The sequence below is a fragment of the Peromyscus californicus genome, unplaced genomic scaffold (genome assembly GCF_007827085.1).
Source record: "Peromyscus californicus insignis strain IS unplaced genomic scaffold, ASM782708v3 Scaffold_9__1_contigs__length_137607984, whole genome shotgun sequence".
In the NCBI taxonomy this organism is placed as follows: domain Eukaryota; kingdom Metazoa; phylum Chordata; class Mammalia; order Rodentia; family Cricetidae; genus Peromyscus; species Peromyscus californicus.
The window spans coordinates 65,747,383-65,772,673 of record NW_026294617.1 but is presented as its reverse complement, the minus strand read 5'-3'; the positions used below and the strand labels follow the sequence as shown (position 1 = coordinate 65,772,673).

At 37.1% G+C, this 25,291-nt stretch overlaps 1 protein-coding gene across 4 annotated transcripts in view; it reads right to left on the bottom strand.

The window, feature by feature from the left end:
- Lrba (LPS responsive beige-like anchor protein) overlaps nucleotides 1–25,291 on the bottom strand; it is a 563,056-nt gene that overhangs the window by 484,569 nt on the left and 53,196 nt on the right. For 3 of the 4 annotated variants that reach the window (XM_052731913.1, XM_052731912.1, XM_052731914.1), the window contains exons 3-9: nucleotides 15,270–15,501; nucleotides 14,695–14,795; nucleotides 8,676–8,771; nucleotides 4,639–4,760; nucleotides 4,425–4,551; nucleotides 3,729–3,848; nucleotides 2,013–2,159 (exon numbers count right to left, since the gene is read on the bottom strand). In XM_052731913.1, the coding sequence (XP_052587873.1) occupies nucleotides 2,013–2,159; nucleotides 3,729–3,848; nucleotides 4,425–4,551; nucleotides 4,639–4,760; nucleotides 8,676–8,771; nucleotides 14,695–14,795; nucleotides 15,270–15,501 (945 nt within the window). The remainder of the gene's footprint in view (nucleotides 1–2,012; nucleotides 2,160–3,728; nucleotides 3,849–4,424; nucleotides 4,552–4,638; nucleotides 4,761–8,675; nucleotides 8,772–14,694; nucleotides 14,796–15,269; nucleotides 15,502–25,291) is intronic. The other variant, XM_052731915.1, reaches the window with a different exon arrangement.

Sequence of the window (25,291 nt, the reverse complement as noted above, 5' to 3'; positions counted from 1 at the left end):
CTTTTTGAGGGCACTAAACTCATTCATGAGGAAGAAGCCTTCAAGACCTAATCACTTCCCAAGACTCACCTCTGAATATCACCTTCTTGAGAGTTAAGCTTCAATATATGAGTTTAAGAGAGATACATATAATCAGACCATAGCACTTATGGAGGAAAAGTTAACCTTTGCATTACTTCATAAAGAAAGATAAATTAATTCAAAATGAGCCTCAAACCAACAGAGATACTAAGAAAAAACTAAGAAAAAATACTTCTAATATTGTGTCAAATATTTATAAGAACACAAAAAAACTGAAAAATTATACCTGATCAAAATCAAATTCCTGTTCTCCGAAGCCCATATTAAAAACAAAAACCAAGGTACACAAGAAAAATTTGTAAGTAGTACATCTGAGAAAAAATTATGTTCACAATATTTATGGAACTCTGAAAACCCAGTAAGAAAATAAACCACACAAAAGAAAATTGGTGTGAAGACACACACAAATGGCTAATAAGCAATGGAAAGATCTTCAGATCTCTGGCCAGTGAAAGAATTCAATTACAACCAAAAGGAGGTCAGCCACAATAACACACATCTATAATCCCTGTACTTGGGAGGTGGAGTTAGGAGGATCAGGATTCAAGACCAGCATCAACTGTACCAAATTCAAGGCCAGCTTGGAATACTTGGGATTAGAACCTTGTCAAAAGGAGTGGGAGGAAGAGAAGGAAGGCTATATAAAAGTTCCTCCAATAGGAACAATCCTATTCCTGAGTATATATCCAAACAAAATGAAATAATGATGTCAAAGAGACATGTGTGCTTCCATGTTTATAACAACACTATTTGAAATCACCATGAAATACAAGTAAGTGCTCATTAAGAGATTAATATGGGGGCTGGAGAGCTGGCTCAGAGGGTAAGAGCACTGGCTGCTCTTCCAGAGTTCCCAGGTTCAATTCCCAGCACCCACATGGCAGCTCATAACTGTCTGAAACTCCAGTTCTAGGGGATCAAACAGTTTCACAAGCAAAACACTAATACATAAAAATGAATAAATAAAGTAATTTTTTAAAAAAGAGATAAAAATGGACTGGGCATGGTAGCACATGTTCTTAATCCCATCACTAGGGAGGTAGAGGCAAGTGGATTTCTGTGAGTTCAAAGCCATCCTAGTCTACATAGAGAGTTCCAGGATAGCCAGGTCTATGTAGAGAGAATCTGTCTTAAAAAGAGAGCAAAAAAGAAAAATGGATTTTTAAAAAGGGAGGTACGTATATAGAATGAAATACTATATACAATGAAATTTGGCCATTAAAATGAATTAAATCTGTCAGTTTGACAATGCAGATAGAACTGGAGGACATATATTAAATAACCCAAGACACATGCAGATAAATGCTCCCTGATCCCCCTCAGACTTGAAATCTAAGAATGACAATCTCCAACAAGTTGAAAGATGGATGACAGTTACCAGAGACTTAGGTGGTGGTGGAGAAAAAATGGTCAATGGACACTAAATCACACTTAGACAAAAGAAAGAAGTTGTGGTGAATGGCTACACAGTGAAGTAACTATAAATAAGAACAATATATATTTCAAAAAAGCAAGGAAAAGGTAGGCCATTTTATCATGAAGAATGGTAAATGTTTGAGAAGACAGATATGCCAATCCTGATGTGAACACAACACAATGTATATATGTATTTTAATACCATGTGATACCCCATGAATATACACAATTTTATGTCACCTCAAAAAAAGATTTGCCTTCATGGAAAGAATTAGAGCATGAAATAAAATTGAAACTTAAGCTAGCATTTTTCACAGTTCTTCACACAGGTCAAGTATGCTGCATTCCTCTCAAAATGTGAAATGCCCTTCGACCCCTGAGATTTCCCTGTCATGTTCCCAGTGCCCCTGACATATATTTTAACTACTCAAAGTATAACTCCCAGTGTATGAACCACCTTCAAATCAAGCCCAGAGAGCACTCAACCATTAAGCAGTGGACAGTAAGTTAAGTACCTTATACCCCAGGCCCAGCTGATAAATGGCAAAAATCTGAGCTGCATTAAGAGCGTCACTGAAAAGGTAAACTGCAGTCATCTGACCACAGAACACCCGATTCGCATCTGCTGTTTCTGATGAGCCAAGGAAGCATTTGTCAAAGGTCTGTAAAAGAAAACAGAGGTTTTATTTTAAATAAAACATACATTCTAGAAATGATAGATGGTACATATATTGGATGAAACACTATTTGGCCACTAAAATGAATTAAATTGTCATTTTCGACAGTGTGGATAGAACTGGAATATATATATTAAGTAAAAGAGCCAAGACACAGGCAATAATGTACATTTTACATAAGTGTCTTTCTAAAGTATATATGAATAGACTACAACAATTCATTTAGTGCCTCATTCCTTCACACCTGGAGTGGAGATTGGGAACAGCATCTTGAAAATGGATGAACACAAGTTTTCTAAGTTATAATAAATACAACTTGTTAACAATGAGACAATAAAAAAGAGAATCAGACAAGTTGATACAATACTAAGTTAAAAAGTTGAACATCTAAACTGAAGAGAAAGCTTTGTCTGAAGCAGGAAAATAACTGAGTTTGGTTTGGGAGTTACTGAGTCACCTTCTCACTGCACCCTTTTTTATAGTAGAAAGATGAGTGTTTCTCCTTTACAAAAGACTGCTAAGAGACTAAGGAAGCATGGCCTGTTTATCATCACCATAATTTTCTGGGACACAGTGTTTCATACCTATTTTCATGTGGAAAATGAGCAAGATTATATAGTCAACAAGTGACAGAACTGAGTTTCAAAACTAAATGTGTTTGAGCTCTGAAGGCTAACATTATCGACATGAGTATTAAGTGTAAAAAATGAGAGGCAAGGAGTGAATGGTAGACGAGTGGGAGAGTTTGAAGCCATTTTCCTTAGTGGTTTGTTTTTAAGCTTTCTATGAAAAGAATTTAAAAGGGGGGAAATAAGACCATTTCTATTTTCATTCTGACCTTTGAATTCTGAAAATAAAATAACAAATAATAGTATCAGTACCAGCTATGAAGTATATGCAAAGTATATGGGCATGCATTATCTAATTTATTTATAAAATAAATCATCTTTACTCTACCCAGAATTTTATGATAAAACCTAAATAATACCTTAGCTGACAAATCAACAAGTTCTATCAAAAAATTAACATACTAAACAAATTATGACTATAAAAATACATTATGGTATTCAAAATGTATACTCAGATTTTAAAATATTCTCTTGTTTATAAATTTCACCTTTAAAATAATGGTTTTTCATGGTGTTCTGATTAGTTTTTGTCAACTTAACACAAACTAGAGCGAGGCATCTGCAAATACAGAACCTCAGATAAGAAAATATACCCATCAGATTGGCCTGTAAACTAGCTTTGGGGTATTTTCTTGACTGATGATTGACAGGGGAGGGTCCAGCCCACTGTGGGAAGTAACATCTCTAGGCAGATGGTCCTGGGTGTATAAGAATGCAGGCTGAGCAAGACATGAGGATCAAGCTAGTAAGCCACACTCCGCCATAATCTCTGCATCAGTTCCTGCTCTGACTTCCTCTGATGATGTACTGTGATGTGGAAGTGAACACCAAATAAAGCCTTTCGTACCCAGGCCGCCGTTAGTCAGACGCTTTATCACAGAACAGAAACTCTAAGACATATGGCAACATCTTTGAAACTACTTACGTCACTGGTGTTGACAAACCATGTGATCTCTCCATAGGAAGCAAGCTCACCATTGACGTAACACCGAAGCTCACTGTTCTTCCATCGGTTGTAAATGTGCACTATAGTTACCATGTACCACTGAGTAAGCAAAAATAACAATTCTCTGAGTAACACAACCTCATTGATAACAACTAAAAAATGGAAGATTTTAATTAACCTTAAAAACAATTTGAGTACTTTTACCAGTTCAACATTCAACTTCTAGGACAGTATTTATTCCAGGAAAATCTCAGCACATTGGTATTAATCACTAAATAATTTTTCCAATGTAATAGTATGAAAATTTTTAAACATATCACCAAAAATTAAATATCTAGTACATATATCTTCTTTAAAATTGGAATATTTTCCCATCTGCATCTGCTACCTACCTTCAAGACGTTATTGATGGATGACTCTTTACCAACCTCTAACTTGTAAGGTATAAAAGAAGACGTACTAAAGTAAGTATCCTTTTCTTTTCCCCTGGCATCTCTTATAAAACCTACAAATAACTAAATATTCAGTCATTTTATGACTCAAACCATAGACGTTAACAGCGACTGAGTAACTAAAACACAATTTTTGAGAAAGTGTAAACAGTACTCATGGTTAACACAACACTAGGCATGCTGCATAGCTTCTTAAAGGAACCGACTCAGGAAGAGCACAAACCTTTTGTGGCTTGAAATCAAACTTCACACAATGTTGAAAGCCTTTTCCTTTTGACTTTATCGAGGTTATAATCAAACAGCCTCCAACAAAATGAGCAGAATAGCCAAGACCTTTGCTGGTTCTGAAACTATGAAGAACAAATTTTCATTTTACCTCTAAATAGTCTCATTTTCAAAATAAGGTATTAACACTAATCAAGTCTAGAAATACATACCAATATAAATATGGTTTATCTTTGTCAACATTAATATTATTTACAGGATCCATTCTAAGCCAGGTGTGAAATGTAAAACCATTCTGGTAAGGCCATCTGGCTATAGGAGGTAATGCAATAGCCTAAAAGAAAGAAATGTAGTTACTAACCTGCATGAAAAATGAGACTTTACAATACTATGTGTGTTTCTGTTGTCATATTACTTTAAGTTATAAAAACATCTCAAAGCAGACTTTATTTGGAAGAAAACATTTAGTAACTATTGAATTTGCCCAAATAAAAATTAGTAAATATTAATTAATTGAAGGAAACATTCAGTGTAGACTGCTAAGAACAAACTCATGACTACTTCATTTTTTTCTACAGACATAGCCAGAAAGATTCTAGTTTAAAGAAATAGTACTGAAATCAAACTATTGAAATCTGACAAAAAAAAAATTGACAGAGATAGATGGGATATTAAAGAAGTTAAAAACTTAATGTATGTTATTTTTGTAAACCACAAATATAAAATTAAACAGGATTATTTCATACATTTTTCAAAATGGTATTCATAAGTCATTTTATAAAGCAGTTTTATACTTAGTTTAAACTTTTTTTAATATAATATTAGCTGGGCATGGTAGCACATGCCTTTAATCCTAGCAACTGGACGGCATTGGCAGGTGAATCTCTGGGAGTTCACGGCCAAACTGGTCTACAGAGCAAGTGACAGACTAGTCAGGGCCACAGAGCAAGACCCTATTTCAAATAAACCAAACAAACAAACAAACAAACATCTATACAGACATACACAATATTATACAATGAAGGGTTTCTGAACAGAAACACAGACTTAAAAAGTTTAAAAAAAAAGTTAGAAGATACACTACCAGATTCAAAACCTATGAAAAGATACTATAATGAACACTCTGTACTGGCAGAAAGTCTTTATTGGGTTAGACAATTCCTTCATGATTAGGCCACCCAAAACACAAGTGTTTAAAAAAAAAATACATGGGGCTGAAGAGACAGCTCAGTGGTTAAGAGTACTGGCTGCTCTTCCAGAGGACCCGGGTTCAATTCCCAGCACCCACATGGCAGCTCACAACTGTCTGTAACTCCACTTCTAGGGGATCTGACACCCTCACACAGACATACATGCAGGCAAAACAACAATGCACATAAAATAGAATAAATAACATGTTTTAAAAAAATACATAACTTGAACTTCAATAAAATGTAAAACCAAGCTTTGAAAGATGCCTTTAAAACTTTAAAGGACATGATGTAAGAATGGGAGGGGATATTTGCCAAACTGAGTATCTGATAAAAGAGTCTGATCTGAAACCGACAAAGAATTCTTACTACTCAGTAATAAAAAGACAAGTGCAAGGCTGATCACAGAGATGCACATCTTTAACTGCAGCACTGGAGAGGCAGAGTCAAGAGGATGGTTACAAGTTTGAGTTTAAGCTGCTCTACATAGTAAGTTCCAACCCAGGAAGAGCTACATAGGGAGGCCCCGTCTCAAAAAATATAAAAAGCAGATACACTAATAGCCAATGAAGACATGGAAAGATGCTCAATATTGCTAGTCATCAGGAGGTTATAAATCAAAATCACAATGACAGGGATGGAGGTCTAGTTCAGTGGAGCAGCACTCAATTAGAACAAAGTCCTCAAAAACAAAAAGAATCCCTAGTATAACATTAATTAGTATCAACAAGGAAAGAAGCTTGAACCTTCCAACATTGCCAATGAGACTGTGCAACACTCAAGGAGTTCCTCAAAGTGTTAGTCAGAGATCCTAAAACCAAAAAATCCCATTTCTAGGTTTATACCCAGTACAAATAAAAACTTACATCCATATAATAACCTGTACACAGAAGCTCCGAGTAGCAATAGTCTTCATAATCCAAAAGTTACAAAATCCAAATAGCCAGTAAATCACTGGTTCTCAACCTTCCTAATGCTGCAACCCTTCAATACAGTTCCTCATGTTGTGGTGATCCCCAATCATAGAATTATTTTCATTGCTACTTCATAGCTATAATTTTGCTACTGTTATGAATGGTAACGTAAATATCTGATATGCAAGACATCTGACATGCGTCCCTGTGAAAGGGTTTTTGATCTCCCACCAAAAGGTCCCAACACAGAGTTGAAAACCACCGCAGTAAATGAAGAGCAGTTAAATGTAAAGGCCCATAGGATAAACTATAAAAATCCATATAGTTATGGGATGGGCAGGTCTTGAGAATATTATGATAAGGAAAAATCCAACCCCCAAAGAGCACATGCTGTATGAAAACCACATAAACTCATGTCCAGAAGTGACAACCCAGAGAGACAGAAAGTAAACTGGTGACAAATGTAAGGGTTTGATAACAATGGCTAACGTGGGTTGTGGAGGTTTTACAATGTAATGCCTCAAACTGTATACTGTGAAAGAACTCACTACAGGACATGAGAATACTATCTCAATGAAAAAACAAACACACTCTACACTCCAAGCCTTGTTTCACTGCCTTTGTCACAGGGGTCAATTATATAAGCATTTGATACACATAATATATACATATATTCCTTCACATGTATTAGATATGCCACAAAACATGAAAAACATTGCAGAAACATAGAAAATATGTAATAACACTTTCAAGACTAGAGGCAGCTGGTTTTACATAAAGGTTGCATTGAAGAAAAACTACTACATTTTCAATGGATGCTTAAGGTCTCTTTCACCTAAAATGAGAACAGATACAAGAGATTTACAAAAATAATTTGCCTGTGGACTTTACAATTTCCTTTTAAAGCTGTCTTTGAAGAAAAGAATGAGTTACTGAAGTTATTTTAACTTGTTTACTTTGAACCTGCTCTACTTTCAAGATAAGCGCGAGTAGCAGAATGGACAGATTTCAACCTCAGAGAAATATAAATAATAAATTTTAATATCGTGCTCTAAAAAATGGTTAATCTCTTAAGGACACTTTACTTAATAAGCTCAATGACAAGAGACTAAAGGTATCTAAAAGCTTCAAATCTAAAATGCTTCTTGAAACAGTGAAGGAAAAGCAATGAAAGTTTTAAAAGGAAGTCATATATATTCTGTACTTAATGTTAGATTTCTCAAATGAACTGGGTGATATGAAACATGCCTACAACTTCAGACACTTAGGAAGATGAGGCAGAAGGATTCCAAGTTGAAGGCTAGTTTGGACAACAAGGTGAGATAAAGCCTGAAGCTGTACTACAAGACCATGTCTCAAAAAAAGAAGAAGAAGAAGAAGAAGAAGAAGAGGAGGAGGAGGAGGAGGGGGGGGGGAGGAGGGGGGGGGGAGGAGGAGGGGAGGGGAGGAGGGGAGGGGGGGGGGTGAGGGGGAGGAGGGGGAGGGGGAGAAGAAGGAGAAGAGGAGGAGAAGGAGGAGGAGGAGGGGGGGGGGGGGAGGAGGGGAGGGGAGGAGGGGAGGGGGGAGGGGGGGGGGAGGAGGGGGAGGGGGAGGGGGGAGGAGGGGGAGGGGGAGAAGAAGGAGAAGAGGAGGAGGAGGAGGAGGAGGAGGAAGAAGAGGAGGAAGAAGAAGAAGAAGAAGAAGAAGCAGCAGCACTACAAAACAGGATGATGTGCCTGCTAAGTTTCAAAGAGTTACTCTTTCTACATGCCAGGTGTTAAAAAAAAAAAGAGGAAAGGCAGAGGAAAGGATATGTGAGGCTAAAGAAAGATGTTCAGAAAGACAGAAAGTCAAAGTGTTGTACTCTGACAGCTACTTGAAGTCACAAAGGTAAATTTACAGAATAGTATAACTACATATGGAAAAAAGACTGTTATCCCTTCACTGAACCAAGCTGTCTTTGAGTAGGCAGCTTTCTCAAATGCTTTAAGCATCAATTTCTCTGTCTCTCATACTGACAGGGGAAAACTGTCTTAAGGATTAAGTAAGCTCACGCAGAATAGGTTCTGCCTAACATAGAACCTGCCAGAGTGATGACAAGGCTGCACTTCTAAGAAGCAAGGAAAAGGAGAAATTTGGGTGTTTGCCTCATGCATATTTACTTACTGCAGCACTCTTTCCTGGAAAGTTGAAAAAGGCATCAGGACCGTACTTCTGAGGCATATGCTTTAACACAGACAACAACTTCCCAGCATGCGGAGGCTATAAAATAACGGTTTATTAATCATGCTATTCTCCATAAAACAAAACATATTTAAAAACAGTCATGCTTTAATATATACAAAAATAACTGGTTAACACTATAAACTAAAAGGTATTTACAAGAATAAACAATGCCATTTTCAAATATCTTACTAACACAATGAAGTCTGATTTTTTGCAGTACTATAGAGCACATTTTGTTCAGTAAATATGAACTAATATTATCATTTCACACCCTCAAACACTTCAAAAATTGAACTTTAAAAATTATAAACTACCTCAAACTGCCACCCACTCCTCTATACATATTAATTTAACAAGTTCTAAATAATGCTTATTTAGATTCCAATGTCAAAGGTACTTTAAATAAGTCATAATATTTTAATTTGATGACCAACCTATGAGGTGGTCCTGTTATTTTCCTAATTTTACAGAGGAGGATGCTGAGTCCTCCAGCAACTGATGGTGTCAGGATAAGAACTCAGTCTAACTCCAAAGGCAATGGTTTTAGCCGTAACACTTTCACCAGTTACATCATGCCCTCGCTCTCCTGTCTTTAATAAAGACCACTTTTTAAATGGCCTACCAGATCCTGATCTATATCTCCAACTTCATTTTGCATATCCTTGCCTCCTGGATTATATCTACAATGCCTTGTCATAGAATTCTTTCTACAACACTGCCTGAGTACAAGCTATTCCCTCTGCTTAAAATGTGCTCAGCCGGGCAGTGGTGGCGCACGCCTTTAATCCCAGCACTCGGGAGGCAGAGGCAGGCGGATCTCTGTGAGTTCGAGGCCAGCCTGGGCTACCAAGTGAGTTCCAGGAAAGGCGCAAAGCTACACAGAGAAACCCTGTCTCGAAAAAGCAAAAAAAAAAATGTGCTCACTAAGCCTACCTCAGTCTCCTGCAAACTTTCATAACTTTCAAAGCTCATCTTAATGACCACTTCCTCAAGTAGTCCTCCCTGAACTCACAGAAATGATTAGATTTCCCTAGCATATTTCATTCTTCAATATGCCTCAAATGCAGAATATATATAAAGGGTATGATATTATATTTGTTTTAATGTTTCTTTGGCCCACAAAAATATCTAGTACATGAAACTATCAAAAACTAAAATGAAAATTTCATTAATATTTATAAGGAAAGCCAACTGCAATCAGATACATATTACCATCTTAATCAGTCTATAAGGAAATATAGTAAAAATAAGGACATTCATTCCTCTTTATTACAGGCTGAAAACAGGGTCAAACCACGGGTGAAATCATCTTATTTTGTTTACTATTCTAACTTAGTATTACTATGTAAAAGTTTAGCAGCCTTTTCTCATACTAGTAAGTGAAATACTTCAATCTAAAAAATAATTTTTAATCATCCATATCACTCAATTATAAAAGTATGCTTAATAACAAGTGACTACAATCACACTTATTTTTTTAAATATATTTCAAAGAAAAACAAAGCAACAAAAAATAACTGGAATAGCAAATACAATTAGAATATTATAGCATTTCCATCTAGAGAAATCATTCCTCCAAACTGCTTTTTGTATAAATGAATCCACAAAAGAACATAATAAGGAAATCCCTCCCACAGACACTGTTGTAGGACACTACACTGGAAAGCCTTTAGGGAAAAGAAATTAGTTGTCATATTTCAAGAGTCTTTACAAATAAGTATATTCACTGATGCACTCATTCCACAGTAAACATCATAAATCTCTGTGCAGACTTAGATGGGGGTTTCACTCTACGCTCAGAGTCAAAGGTGGAAGAAGTAGCTGGCATGTGTTATGCAGAACGGGTAGATATTATTTTACCTTTACCTTCCAAGCCTATTCTGACTGTCCTCCTTGTCACCAACAGCTATACGAACATGTCTAATATTTGTGTTGGGTAGTCTGTCAGCAATGTTTCTATGACCTGCGAAATGGCTCAGCAGTTAAAAGTGCCTGCTGCCAAGATTGACAACCTGGGTTCAGTCCCCAGGACCCGCATGGTAAAAGGTGAGAAGCAACTCCTGCAAGTTGTTCTCTAACTACCAATCATGTATACTGGCACATGTGTGTGCGTGCGTGCGTGCGTGTGTGTGTGTGTGTGTGTACACGCACACACACAATTGAAAAAATAGTGTTTTTCTTAGCATTTACATGATTTTATATTATGTATCATTCAGATGATTGATTATTCTCTTCCTATGGTTTTGGCATTTATTTATCTTCTCCATATGGTATCTTTTTCCATATCATGTATTCTGATGTTTCCCCTCCCCCAACTTCTCCTTGGTCCTTCTTGCCTCCCTAACAACCCAACTTCATGTGTTCTCATTCCCCCCTCTCAAAAACAAGTCAAAACAAAACAAAACAAAAAAACAGTATGGCAAAAAATGAAAATCAACTCAAATAAGCAAACAAACAAACAAAAAACACATTAAGACAAGAAAAAAAGACAAATTGAAATGACCCCCCCAAAAAAAAAAAAACCATGGAGCTCCTTTTGAGCTAGACAACTACTCTTGGACATGGGGCCTGCCCTAGAGTGTGGTTGATATACCCAGTGGCACTCCATTAGAGAAAACTGATTTTCCCTTTCCCAACAGATATTAATTGCAAATATCTTCATGGTTAGGGATGGGACTTTGCATCCACCTCCCTTTTCAGTTCTATACAGTGGTTTTTAACTGCTATACAATAATCTATTCTGGATAATAGAGGGTAATGGAGATAAATATGATCAAAATATACATGAATGGAATTGTTAAAGAAAATATGTTTAAAACAATCTATTCTGCCCATTCAGTGTATTTGACCTATCCACTGTCCTCATGATGAACACACATGCTGACAATTCACTGCCATCAAAAACAGGGTTCTAGAGGGGGTTAGAAGGAGGGAGTGGGGGTAAATAAGACCAAAGTATCTGTATACATCTATGAAATTTTCAGAGAACTAAAATATCTTTAAAAAACAATGTTCGGGTAAGCATCTTCATGTACACTTCCCTAAGGAACTATGTCTAGGCACTTAAGAGAGAATTATTAATTCACTAGATACAAGTATATTTTATGTGACTGAGTAGCACTAGATTTCTCTTCACTTTGACTCCATCAATGTTCAGTCTAACCAAAAACACACAACATCTATTAACCCTAGTTATCCAACTGGGCTCATCACCATGGCACTTTGAATTCATGATACTATAGATAAAAGGTAACATATCAATATTCTTTTAACATGAATATCCTCATTAATTATTCTGTGCTTATAGAGATTCCAGGTCTATACATAAGTATCTGTCCATAACTTTTACAATTTTCTATTTACTTTTTATAACAATAATTTACTATAAAAAGTATTAAATACATATTCTGAATAAGTTATTTAAACATAAATCAAAACAAAATCAAACAGTATACTGACTCTTCCTGGCATAACATAAATAAGACCTATACTTACAAACAGCACCATAAATGAGAAGAAAACTATACAAATGTATGCAACAAAATCATTTTCAGACATGGAGATAGAGGCAGATTAAGAATGTGCCCTATCAGAAATGAAAACAAACTAAAGGACCTTTCTGAAGTCAACATCCTTATCACTACACAGAGAGGAACCCAAACAGTACATGAAGGAGTCATGGAGACATACAGAGCGAAACCTGAGTAGTTGGTCTCAAACAGACAGAATTAAAGGACAGAGTGCTACAGAAGAAGGAGATGTACAGAGGAAAGCCCCAGAAACCTGGCTCACTAACAAAGTCACAGTTAACAAGGAAGGGCCAAGGCACTGACAGCTCTAAGTCAAAGGAATCCTGACCTATAGAGCTATGGAGAACTGCAAATCATCTTGTGCTCCACGTGATAGGCAGGGACCTTGGAGGAAGCAGGCTTCAGTAATAAGAAGAACCAGCCCTAGTGTAACAATCCCTTCTAAATCTGAATGGCAAAGGTTTAAAACTAGACTTAAAGAAGAAAGATCATCCTGAAGTAATATATACATGGCTCTACAAACAGTCTGATAATCTTAAAAGAAACATGACAATAACATACAATTCACTGTATCTAACCATGATATAAAAGGCAACCTATAGCCAGGAAGAAACATCAATGGATAAAATACTGTTCTGGAAAATGATAAAATTATAGAGCCATACAGATAAGAACACTTGGTGCTATTCTTATCATCGTCAGTATGGTGATTATTAACATTGTCAAGAACTGAAAAGACCTATGAACATAAAGGAATTTTTAAAAGGAGGGAGGCTGGAGAGACAGCTTAGCAGGTAAAGTGTTTGGGGCATAAGCATGAAGACCTGAGCTCACATTTTAAAGGCGATGTGCACAGCCAGGGGGCGACACACACCTTTAATCCCAACACTTGGGAGGCGGAGGCAGGAGGATATCTGTGAGTCTGACACCTGGTCTACAACACAGAGTTCCAGGACAGCTACATCGCGCGAGAGAGATGTGTGGTAGTCTCTGCTCATAATTCCAGCACTGGGAAAGTGGAGACAAACAGATACCCAGGGCTCACCGGCCAGCCAGCCTAGCCTGCTTGGTCTTTCCTGCCAGGAAAGTGAGAGGTCTTTACACAGTAACCAGGTGGCCAGCACTTGAGGCTATCCTCTGGCCTCCACAGTACATGCACACGCGAACATGTGCACACATAAACAAACATACACACAACATCAAAAAAAAAAAAAAAAGATAAGGGTTAAAAAAAAGGCACCATCTGAAATTCCCAATGAATAGAATTAAAACACTGCAGAGGGGAAAATGAGTTAAAAAATGAGTTAAGTTCAGACTAAAGCAATAAAACCTATCTAAAACAAAGCTCAAAAAGAAAAGAAAAGAAAAGTGACCAGATCTCAGTGATCTGGACAGTATCAAGGAATCTAACTTGGGCTCTGACAACATAGCTCAATGGGAAAGCACTGTGTAAGGCTGAGTCTTACACAATCCTGAGTAAAAACAATGAGGAAAAGAATCTTTTCAAAAACATTTTTTTAATTTAATAAAACTAAAGTTACCTGGAATTTGGTGCCCCAGATGAGGGGAAAATGAAGAATAAAAGGAAGTAATATTTGGAGAAATAATAACCAATTTTTTTCAAAATTTGATAAAAATTACAAAGCGATGGAGGGGACAAATTAATAATGTAAACACACGGTAAACGATACAGGACCATAATTAAGTTCAGTTAACATCAGTATAAAACATTTGAAAAGTACCAGAGAGTTAGAGTTTGTAACATACAAGCTAAAGAATATAAATTTTAACATGATGAATTATAGGGCACAAATATAGATGAAATTTCATAGACTTAATAATTATAGGGCAGCTGGCTAAACTAGAGACAATGATCTCTAAAAGTCACTAATGGATACAAACAAAAACGGAGCAAATATTTACTAGTATTCCTCTAAAAACAGCTAAGTAAATTGCAAAAAGAAGTGCTTTTCATAAGTTACCTGGGATTCAAAACAAATTCACCACAACTTACTACAAAAGACCATCAATTGCACCTAAAGAGGATGGCTCTAACCTGCAAAGACACTGCTCCCTGTTCATAGTGAGGAGCATTACCACTCAGAACAGAAGGAAACTGGGTGCTACTTAACACATTTTCAACTCCAATAAATAACAGATATATAGTTTTACAATACCAATTTAACAAGGTCCAAAAAAGTAGTCTACCTAGGACACACAAAACAAAAGTGGCCATGCACACGAAAATGCTATTTTGACTGATCTCTTCCCCTCAATTTTACGTGTACCGCATGTAGAATACTGTATCAGTTACTTAATAAGCTACTAATGTACTTGGGAGAGGTACTTCCCAACACCAGAGCATTTAGGGCTTGGGATGTTTTATTTTCACTTTTTTTTTGTTTTTGTTTTTGTTTTTGTTTTTTTACCCATTGTCCTTTATCTCCTTGAAGTTTACTGAAGAAAAGCTTTAGTTCTCTAACTGTCAAATTATAGCTGGCCAGCACTCCCAACATGTCAACGAGAAGATCTAAGAAAAAGCAAACAAAACAATGAAAAGGGTGAGCTATTTATATTTCTAGATAAAGAACTAAAACACATGTGCTCACCTAATAGTCTGGACATAAGAGGTACAGATACATGCCATGGGGCTGGAGAGATGGCTCAGTGGTTAAGAGCACATTCAGTTCTTCCTGAGGACCAGGGCTTGGTTACCAGAGCTGTCATGTAAGTCACAGCCACTTGAAACTCCAGCTCCAAGGGTATCTGACACCTCTGGCCTCTGCATGCATTGTACTCACACATACATTCCTACACACACACACACACACACACACACACACACACACACACACACACACTTAAAAATAATAAATAAATTTTAAATAGATACATGCTACATAGTCAAGTATTTGTACTTTTAAAATGTTGCTAAAAGAAATTTTTAAAATACAATATTTAAGAATCAAACTATTTTCTTAACATTTTTACAGAAAAGTTATACCTGCAATCATACTGTCAACTTTCTCAATTTTCCCAAGTACTTTCTCCACGAGGCCTACTTCCGTGCAGACCTGAAGGTTTCGTATGCTCTTCTTCAGAATGGCTGTGAACATGCTCCAGACTTCTGCTTGGCAAGTAACATCACATTTTTCCAGCAGCTCCGCCATGCAGATGATACTCTCACCTTCTTGGATAATGAAGTTCATCTCCAAATCAAACTGGCCTCCTACCAGCTTCCAAGGAAAAACAAATAAAAGCATATTTAAGGCATTACTCTACACCTATTATCACTATCCCTTGTTCCTAATTTCAAATTAGCAATGACTACCCATTCACAACATTCCCTATCCTCCAACAACAAAATACTCAATTTTTTTAAAATCTCAAAAAGATAAATCCTCTGATGAAAGCTTCAAATATAGATAGCACAAAGTGGCTTATGACTTGGAATACAAAAATTAAAATATTTTCAAAATAACAAACATAGGGTAACTTAAGGAAGTCATTTCCAGACGCATGAAATGATAGAAACTTACATTCTAAACTCTTTAGGTAAGATGCCTATCATCCCAGTGCTTGAGAAGTGGCAGGACAATCAATAGTTCAAGATCAGGCCTGGAGAGATGCGCCGAAGGGAAGAGCACTTTATGCTATCACAGAGGGTCTGGGTTTGGATCCCAGCACTCATTATACACAACCATCCTCAACTCCAATTCCAAGTAAATGGGCACCCTCTTCTGGCCTCCAAGGCTATCAGGCAAACCCACAGTATACTTAAATACATGTAGGCAAAACACTCATACACATAAAATAAAAATGAACAAATATTTTAAAAAAAAAGGGGGGGGGCAGGCATAGTGATATAGTGGTACATGTCATTCCCAGCACTCCAGAAGGCAAAGGGAGGCAGATCTCTGACTCCAGGACAGTCAGAACTATATAGTGAGGAGAGAGAGAGAGAGAGAGAGAGAGAGAGAGAGAGAGAGAGAGAGAGAGAGAGAGAGAGAGAGAGGGGAGGAAGGGTTAAAGGTCATCCATAGCTAAATTGTGGATTTAAGGCCAGCTTAGGCTACTAGAAACCTTGCCTCAAAAATTGTTAGATTTCTGGACTTCTCATTGATAAATTTAACTAATACAAATTAAAATTCTGAGCAGGATCTATAGCTCAGTGTTACAGTGCTCATCTAGCATATATAAGACTCTGGGCTTAATCTTAAGTAATTTGGGGGGGATTTAAGTACATAAGAAGAAAATCATAAAATCAAAATACAATTACACACAGAGGAAATCATTCATGATTCATGTTGTAAATATAAATAACTTCCTAAAAGAAAATTTAAAAGTGAAGTTTGGGGGCCATGGTGGCACATGCCTTTAATCCCAGCACTCGGGAGTCAAAGCCAGGTGGATCTCTGTGAGTTCGAGGCCAGCCTGGTCTACAGAGTGAGATCCAGGACAGGCACCAAAACTACACAGAGAAACCTTGTCTCTAAAAAACAAAATAAAAAAAGGTGAAATTTGGGACAAAGCAATGAATACAATGTCTTAAAAACAACACCATGACATATGAACAAAACCTCAATTTTATTCACAAAATTAATATAAAAACAAAATAAAATTATATAGGTATGCTATAAAAATTACAAGTCCTTAATAATGTACATAATAAAATGTACTATGGGCAAGTATTTGGGGAAACAGGTTTTCTCATTTATTAGTAATGCTGAGGAAATGGGCATAGTATCTGTGGAAATCCACACAGAAAATAGAATGCATAATTAAAGAGTAACTTCTTTGAGCATAAGAGTAATTTCTGGTCAGAAAGTATACTATAAAGTCGCAGAAAGGCAGCAAACGAACAATAAATCTCCACAGCCATAACACACCAATAACCCTATACAGTGTTACATATGATAACACATGGTCCTACAGTCATTATTTCATGAGAGGAAAGCAGAAAGAGAAAAGGGCATGTGACAAATCATCTAGACACCACAGGAAGGCAGACAACTGCAGCAACATTCTCCAGTGGAAAGAAACTCAAAATCCTCAGCAGAGTCCAGAAAGGCACTTCCTCAAATGCATACAAACAGCATGTGGACAAATCAAGTGACATAAAGAAACAATTGACTGCAAAAAAATAAACAAATAAATATGGAGAGTTCTAATACTGTGAACATCTCTTCAACAATTATATGCCTTCTGGGTAGAACTAAATAGGACAAAAACCTCATTGCAACTAACTTGAGAGGCCTCACCTTCACCTTAATATTACTTACATCCATCTTTCATTCTGATCTGTATATATTACCATCAGCAATCACCCTTCCAAGAATCTATAGAATTAATTTGGAAAGTAATTTCCAAAATGGCCCCAAATATTTCACCAGCTTCTAAATTGAGCTTATAGTGTGAAAGCAATATGCAGACAGGTGTTTTAAATATTTTTCCACTGCATTAAATATTGTAAGATACACCTTTCAAGAAGAAAATTGATGACTGAAAGTTGTACATACAAATGTGTGGCAGATTTGATATACTGTATGCATGCATATCTATTATACCTAAAAACCAAGCAGAGAGTCTACAATATGTCAGGTTAACCCTTTCTAATAGTTATTTGAATCTGATCAACCTTCAAAACACAAATTTGTCTCCAATGACGAGGATCATACCCAGGCCCAGCCATCGGGGTTATTATCTGAGCGGCAGTAATGGCTCTGTACTCCAAAATGTAATCTTCCAAATGTCACAGGGAGTTATGAATATCTGAGCAGCCTAATGCACTTTACCAGGCATGAAATGTGAAAATGTAATCTTATTACCTTTTTATGGTTGTATTTTTTTGAATAATGTAGCTTGGAAACTGATGTATAGTCTTTTCCTGCATTTTACCATGATTTGGTCTCCTCTGCTATAGAGAACATTTTTCAAAACTCTCCATTTCAACATATTTTAGTATTGCATGAACTTCATAAACAATTTTTATAGCAACCTTCAGGGTGGCATAACATGCTTTATATAGGTCACAGTTTAATGTATATGATTACAGACCTTTTAAAGTATTTTATTCAAAGAATTCAAATGAACCTGTACAACTTTTGTACCAAGACCTTAATTTGTACATAATTTTCTTCTCAGTAGTTTTATTAATAAAATGCCTTAACTTAAAATTGGTACCTAAGCTGAGTCACTTATATTCTCAAAAAATAATAAACAGAAAATACAGGAAGATGAAAAATATGTATCTTCTCTTCAAAAGATTTATGAAGCTAGAAGACTGTTACTCAACATCCTGGTACTTCATGGGGGATCGTGCTTGCTCTAGACAACTCAATGTGAACTTGTTAAGTTTCTCCTCAGAGAAAGGACAAGAGCACCATGTAACAGACGACAGGCCAGGGTATAATCTCAACCTTTGCCACTAACCAAATATTACTCTAGTCCTTGTGACTTGTCTAAAAATGTCTAAATTATTTTTATTCTGAGCTTGTTTACATATAAAATGAACTAAAAATAAAGTTCCTCTCCATGAACAGTGTCACATTCATACAGAAATGGGTCCTTGGGGAAAACTAGATACTTTGAGATTAACGTTTTTAAAAAACTAAGCACATTTTTGAAGAGAGCAGGATACATAAAAGGTACTAACACAGACATGAATACATTATTTTCCTAGGTTGACTTCAAATTCACAACCCTCCCATCTCAGCCTTGGCATTACTCTTTTATAAAAAGGAATATGACCTGTCTTCCCAACTGTCCTCCTACATAGTACATAAGATATATAAACAGTGACAATAGCTAGAGGGGCCATCTCAGAAGTTAAGCATCCATCTCATGATGAAGATTATAGTGCAACAATATCATGGACCTGATAACTACAGAACCACTGCGGCAGTCCATTGCCCGGATTCTCAACAGGACAAACACAAGCCTACTTTTCAGAAACCACTATTGAATTAATACATATGGTTATAGTTAAATCTTCTCAGAAGTTATAAAACTGTATCTGTGACTATGTTTTATTACATTTATTTGTTTTGTGTATGAATATGTGGTGTGTGTATCACGGCACACATGTGGAGGTTATAGGATAATTTGTGGAAGTCATTTCTCTCCTTCTCCAGTGTGGTTCCCAGGGATCAACTTAAGTTTTCAGGCTTGACAGCAAGCACCTTTACCACTGAGCCACCTCACAGGCCCTATTTGAGAGAATTTTAAGTGAAATATCACATCACTTACATAATAGCAGGTGGTAACACTAACACTGTCTATCGATCTATTTTTGAAAACTGTATTATTTTTCCTAATGTTTTAAAATCAAAACATAGCCTATTTCCTCACTACATTCTTATAAGATCATTCAATAAGCAACACTATGCCATATGGCCCCCACTATGAACCAAATTATTTGCTCCCTGGTCCCCCCCCAAAAAAACCTGCCAAGTGATGGTGGCACACAACTTTAATCCTAGCGCTCAGAAGGCAGAGGCAAGCGGATCACTTGTGAGTTTGAGACTAGTCTGGTCTATGGGGCTAGTTCCAGGATAGCCAGGGCTACACAAAAACCCCGTCTTGCAAAAAACAAAAAACAACAACTACCAAAAAAAATAAATAAATAAAGCTATGTTGGTGTCTTAACATCCATTATTTCAGAAAGTAATTTTATTTGGAAATAGGCTGGTTGTAGATGTAACTGGTTCAGATGAGGTCATGAGGATAAGCCCTAATCCAAGTGACTACTATTCTTATAAAAAGGGAAAATTTATACAAAGACATACACAAGTGAAAAAGTTTGATAAAGATGGAGACAGAGTTCTGGGTGATAATTTTCTAAGTCAAAGAATGGCAAAAATTCTTGCAAAGCCTCCAGAGCATGGTTCTCAACCTTCCTAATGCTGCAACCCTTTAATAACAGTTCCTCATGTTGTGGTGATACTAACTGTAAAATTATTTTTGTCGCTACTTCATAACTGTAATTTTGCTACTGCTACAAATTGTAATGTAAAATATCTGTGTTTGTTTTCCAATAGTCTCAAGTGACCTCTGTGAAAGGGTCATTCACCACACACACACCCAAGGGGTTGAAACCTATGGTTGAGAACCACTGCTCCAGAGATTAGGATGTGGGATGGTCTGTGTGGCAAATGTGTTGCTCTGATTGGTTGGTAAATAAAACACTGATTGGCCAGTAGTCAGGCAGGAGGAATTGTGGGCGGGACAAGGAGGAGAATAAAGCTGGGAAGTGGAAGGCTGAGTCAGAGAGACACTGCCAGCCGCCACGATGACAAACAGCATGTGAAGATGCCGGTAAGCCACGAGCCACGTGGCAAGGTATAGATTTATAGAAATGGGTTAATTTAAGCTGTAAGAACAGTTAGCAAGAAGCCTGCCACAGCCATACAGTTTGTCTCTGTATTTACTTGGTTGGGTCTGAGTGGCTGTGGGACTGGCAGGTGAGAGAGATTTGCCCTGACCGTGGGCCAGGCAGGAAAACTCTAGCTACACATGAAAGAGATTCTCACAAGTCTACAGAAGAACCAAACTGCTAACACATTTGATTTTAACTTCTAGTATACAAAACTCTGAGGCAGTTAAGTTTCTGCTGTTTCAGCAGCTCAATTTCTAGGTCTTTGCTATACAGCCCTAGCAAACTAATGACCCCAGTGTCTACTGAAGTTGTTTTTTGATAGTACCAACTAAATTCCCCAGGAAACATTCTTCAAAACTCTTTTAAATGCCAGACCATGGGCTTCAGAGGTATTTAAGTGGATAAAGAACTTTCCATTCAAGCATAAGGTACAGAGTTCAGATCGCCAGAACTACATAAATACTGGTTAGGCATGGCAGCCCACCTGGAATCCCAGCATTCGGAATGTGAAGATGGAATCCCCAGAGGAAACTGCCTAGCTAGACTAAATAGAATCAGTAAACTCCGGGTTGTAGTAAGAGACTCCGCCTCAATATATAAGGTGGAGAGAAATCAAGGATAGCTGATGTCAACCTCTGCCTCTATACACATGTACAAATACCTGCACACACATCTACACATATGCTGCCACACATATGCAAACATTTAATATAATACACTGTAAGTAAAAGAAAAAAATATACCACACAACATATTAAATCTCTTTAGTGTGTGTGTGTGTGTGTGTGTGTGTGTGTGATATCAAACTCATAATCCTCCTGCCTCAGCCTCTCAAGTGCTGGGATCACTGGCATGCACCACCATGCCCAGCACAGTATACTAATCTCCACAAAACAAAAATACTTGAGCAATAATACAGAAATTTTATTTATGAGCTTTATAATTATTTAAGAAAAATCAGAAAGTATTTATTTCTCATATTTTTTACTAAAATGCTTACATACACAATAACACATATTCAGCTAAAAACATGAGGTCCTAGACCTGATTGCTGAGTAAATTTTGATTCTGAATACATAAGAATGACTACTGCTGAAAATATTTAATTAAAACTGAAAGAGAACAACAAGCTATCTGAGAGGAGTTTTGATGAGGGCCCAGTGAAGATGGTGTACCAGAAATTAGAGGCCTTGAGCCAGACCAATGACTCATTGCTATGAACATTTGCAGATGGGGATGACTGGACAAAAGGGGTGTACTGTGTGGCACACTGCAGCTCCTAATGCCACTAGGATGGAGAGGTGTTGAAAGAGGGAGGAGCAAGGTGGGTTTTTTGTCTGTTTGTTTTGTTTTTAATTAATTTCTGGGGCGCATACTGCAGGGGTGAGGGGCAGATACTGAGGGACCGGTGTGCCAAGAATATAAGAAAGAGTAGCTGAAACTACGTTTTAATCCGATATATAGGGAGTTTCCTTCTTTTTATTTTTAATCTCAAATATTTAACTCATTATGAGGCAGAAGATATTTAGAACTCAAGAAACTGCAACTGTTTCAAAACATTTTTAACAAAATTACACAGAAATGTAGTAAATCCTTACTTCAATGCGTTACTAATACATAGATGGGAGAATGTTCAACTCTTTGGCACATGTATAACCCCCAGCCTTTACTTCACACTAACCCTTTCAATAGAAAGTTATCCAAAGTAATGGCCCAGTCCTCAATCACTTGCCACCGAAAGTGACACTATTACTCTTTACAAATTTGCCATTCAGTGGATGACCAAAGGAGCATCTAACTGTTTCACAGTGCCAAGAAAACAAAATCATTCTCTGAATCAGACTCAAATATTAAAAGAAAGTTTCTTTAAATAAAAAACAAACTCTACTTAAAATTAATTGACAATAAAAATTAAAACACTTAATAAATTTTGCATGTCTTATATCAGAAATTCCCTTCTAGATTGCTATTTGTTTTCAACCTTGAAAGGATGTTAGCTTTTGGGGGAGAGTTATTTATATACTCCTTATATAAATATCTTATTTATGTATTATATATGATAATAGTTCTACAGGAAAAGCCCCAAAGAATATTAGTGACGGCTATCCTGCATGACTGAGCTATCCTGAATGACTAAGTTAGAAAAGGTTCTCACTGTCTAAATCATATACTCACTACACATTTCTAAGAAATAAGTACATATTTTCTTGGGATCCAGTAGAGGGAAAGAGCTTTTCATCTTAAGAAGCTTTGCAAGGCTGCTTTGTGGTCACAAATACAATATTTTTTGACTTATTTGTCAACAGCAAGCCTTCGGGCTGCACCTTCTTCAAAATGTTTGCAGAGAAAAAAGAAAGCTTTTGAACTTAAGAGAACAGACTTGGTTTTAAGAGATTCTACTTGCAGATCTCTGTGAGTTCAAGGACAATCTAGTGTACATAGCAAGTTCCAAATTACCCTGAGCTACATACTGAGACCCTGTCTTTTAAATACAAGGCCAGGAGGAGGTCTAGAGAGATAGCTCTTTGGTTAAGAGCACTCAATGCTCTTCCAGAGGACCAGGGCTTGATTTCATATGTAACTACAGTTCCAAGAAATCACTCTTCTGGCCTCAAAGTCATCACGCACATACATGGTGTACAGACATACGATCAGGCAAAAAAATCGTACACATAAAAATTTAATAAATTTAAAAAAAGAGTGCCTGCTTTCATGGACTTGTGCCAAGGTTTATGCAACAAAGTGGTAACTTTAGATGACATAATCGCACGGGCCACAGGTCCATCCAGGGGAATTCTGATAACAGAATGGATTCCTGAAGCATACAGATCCCAGCATGTCATTCCTGAGGATGTGGGTTCAATTCCCAGCACACATGATGGCTTACAACCATCTGTAACTCCAGCTCCAGGAGGTCTGACCTCTTCTGGCCTCTGCAGGTACTGCATGCATGTAGTGTACATCCATACATACATGCAGGCAAAACAACCATACTCATAAAATAAAAATAAATAAACCAAAAAATGTAAGAAATATCTCAAAAATGTTCATTATCTTTAGCAACTAGGAAAATGCAAATAAAAATAATTTTGCTATTTCATCTTACCCCAGTCAGAATGGTTAAGATCAACAAAACAACTGACTACAAATGCTAAAGAAAATATGGGGAAAAGAGAAACCTTATTTACTGCTGGTGTGATTGAAATCTGGACTGGCCACTATGAAAATCAGTGTGGAGAATTCTCAAAAAGCTAAAAATAACTCTCTCTCTCTCTCTCTCTCTCTCTCTCTCTCTCACACACACACACACACACACACACACACACACACACACACACACACACACACATACACACACACACACAGTTTAAATGAAATTATACCATTTGGGCTGAAAATGCTCCACCCAAGAGCCATAGACTAACAAAAACCCAATGTTAGGCATAAAAAGCCCCCTTTTTAGTTGTTGGTGGAGGCAGTCTAAGAGACCCTCAAAACAGTACAGGTTATGGATGTTGCCCTTGGTTGCCTTACAGAGGTTGAAGGTTAGTCACTATTGCTACTTCAGACACAAGATCAGGAGGACCCAAGATACATCTGACTTAAAGGGTTATCTTTCATAGTACTGGAAATTGCTTTACAAGATTTCAAGGGAGGGAAGTAACCAATAATCCATGAGCCACAACTATTGGTATGGCACAATAAAAGAGCGCAATGTGGCACTTTCATCTCGGTGGTAACTAATAGTTCTCTAACTCCACTTAAGGCCTACTTAACAGGAAAAAAATCATGCCTGGTACCAGAAACCTAGCCAACTACCTAAGCCAAACCTCCTCTTAGATGAAAGAACCTCCTGCAGCAGCCACTTTACTAAACCACCATAATTCCTAACTGCATTATAAATATTTATCCTTATACCCATAGATAAGTGTAACACCACTCATCAAAGGGACTTCTCTTTGCAACAGAGACCATGTAGCAAACCACAATTAATACATATACAACATCATGGAAGAGGGGAGCAAATGATTTTAGGAGTCAGAGGACCAGGAAATCTCCTGTAAGAATGTGTCTCCTAGAAACAACAGGGAAACGTCACTCATAGTATCTCAACAATATGGCTGCCTAAACAAGATCTGAAGAAGCAGAATATCAATAGACAGGCTAACCTAGAAAGGAGAAATCTCTTGGTTCCCCATCCCTAGACAACTAAGGAACTAAGGAGAGTCTTCCCCAGGGATGAGGCCCCCTAAAGAATTATCCAATGGTTAGCCGGGCGGTGGTGGCGCACGCCTTTAATCCCAGCACTCGGGAGGCAGAGCCAGGCGGATCTCTGTGAGTTCGAGGCCAGCCTGGTCTCCAAAGCGAGTTCCAGGAAAGGCGCAAAGCTACACAGAGAAACCCTGTCTCGAAAAACCAAAAAAAGAATTATCCAATGGCAAGTGGTCAGCCCTGAAATTATATACATATAAGTAACACTAAACAGGCTGAGGATTGAACATATTTAGGCGCGTGTAGTAGAATATTATTTTAAGGTGTGTTACTTTTGTTTATGTTGCATTTATTTAACTCTGTGAAGCTGTGTTACTGTGCCTGTCTAAAACACCTGATGGTCTAATAAAGAATTGGCCAATAGCAAGGCAGGAGAA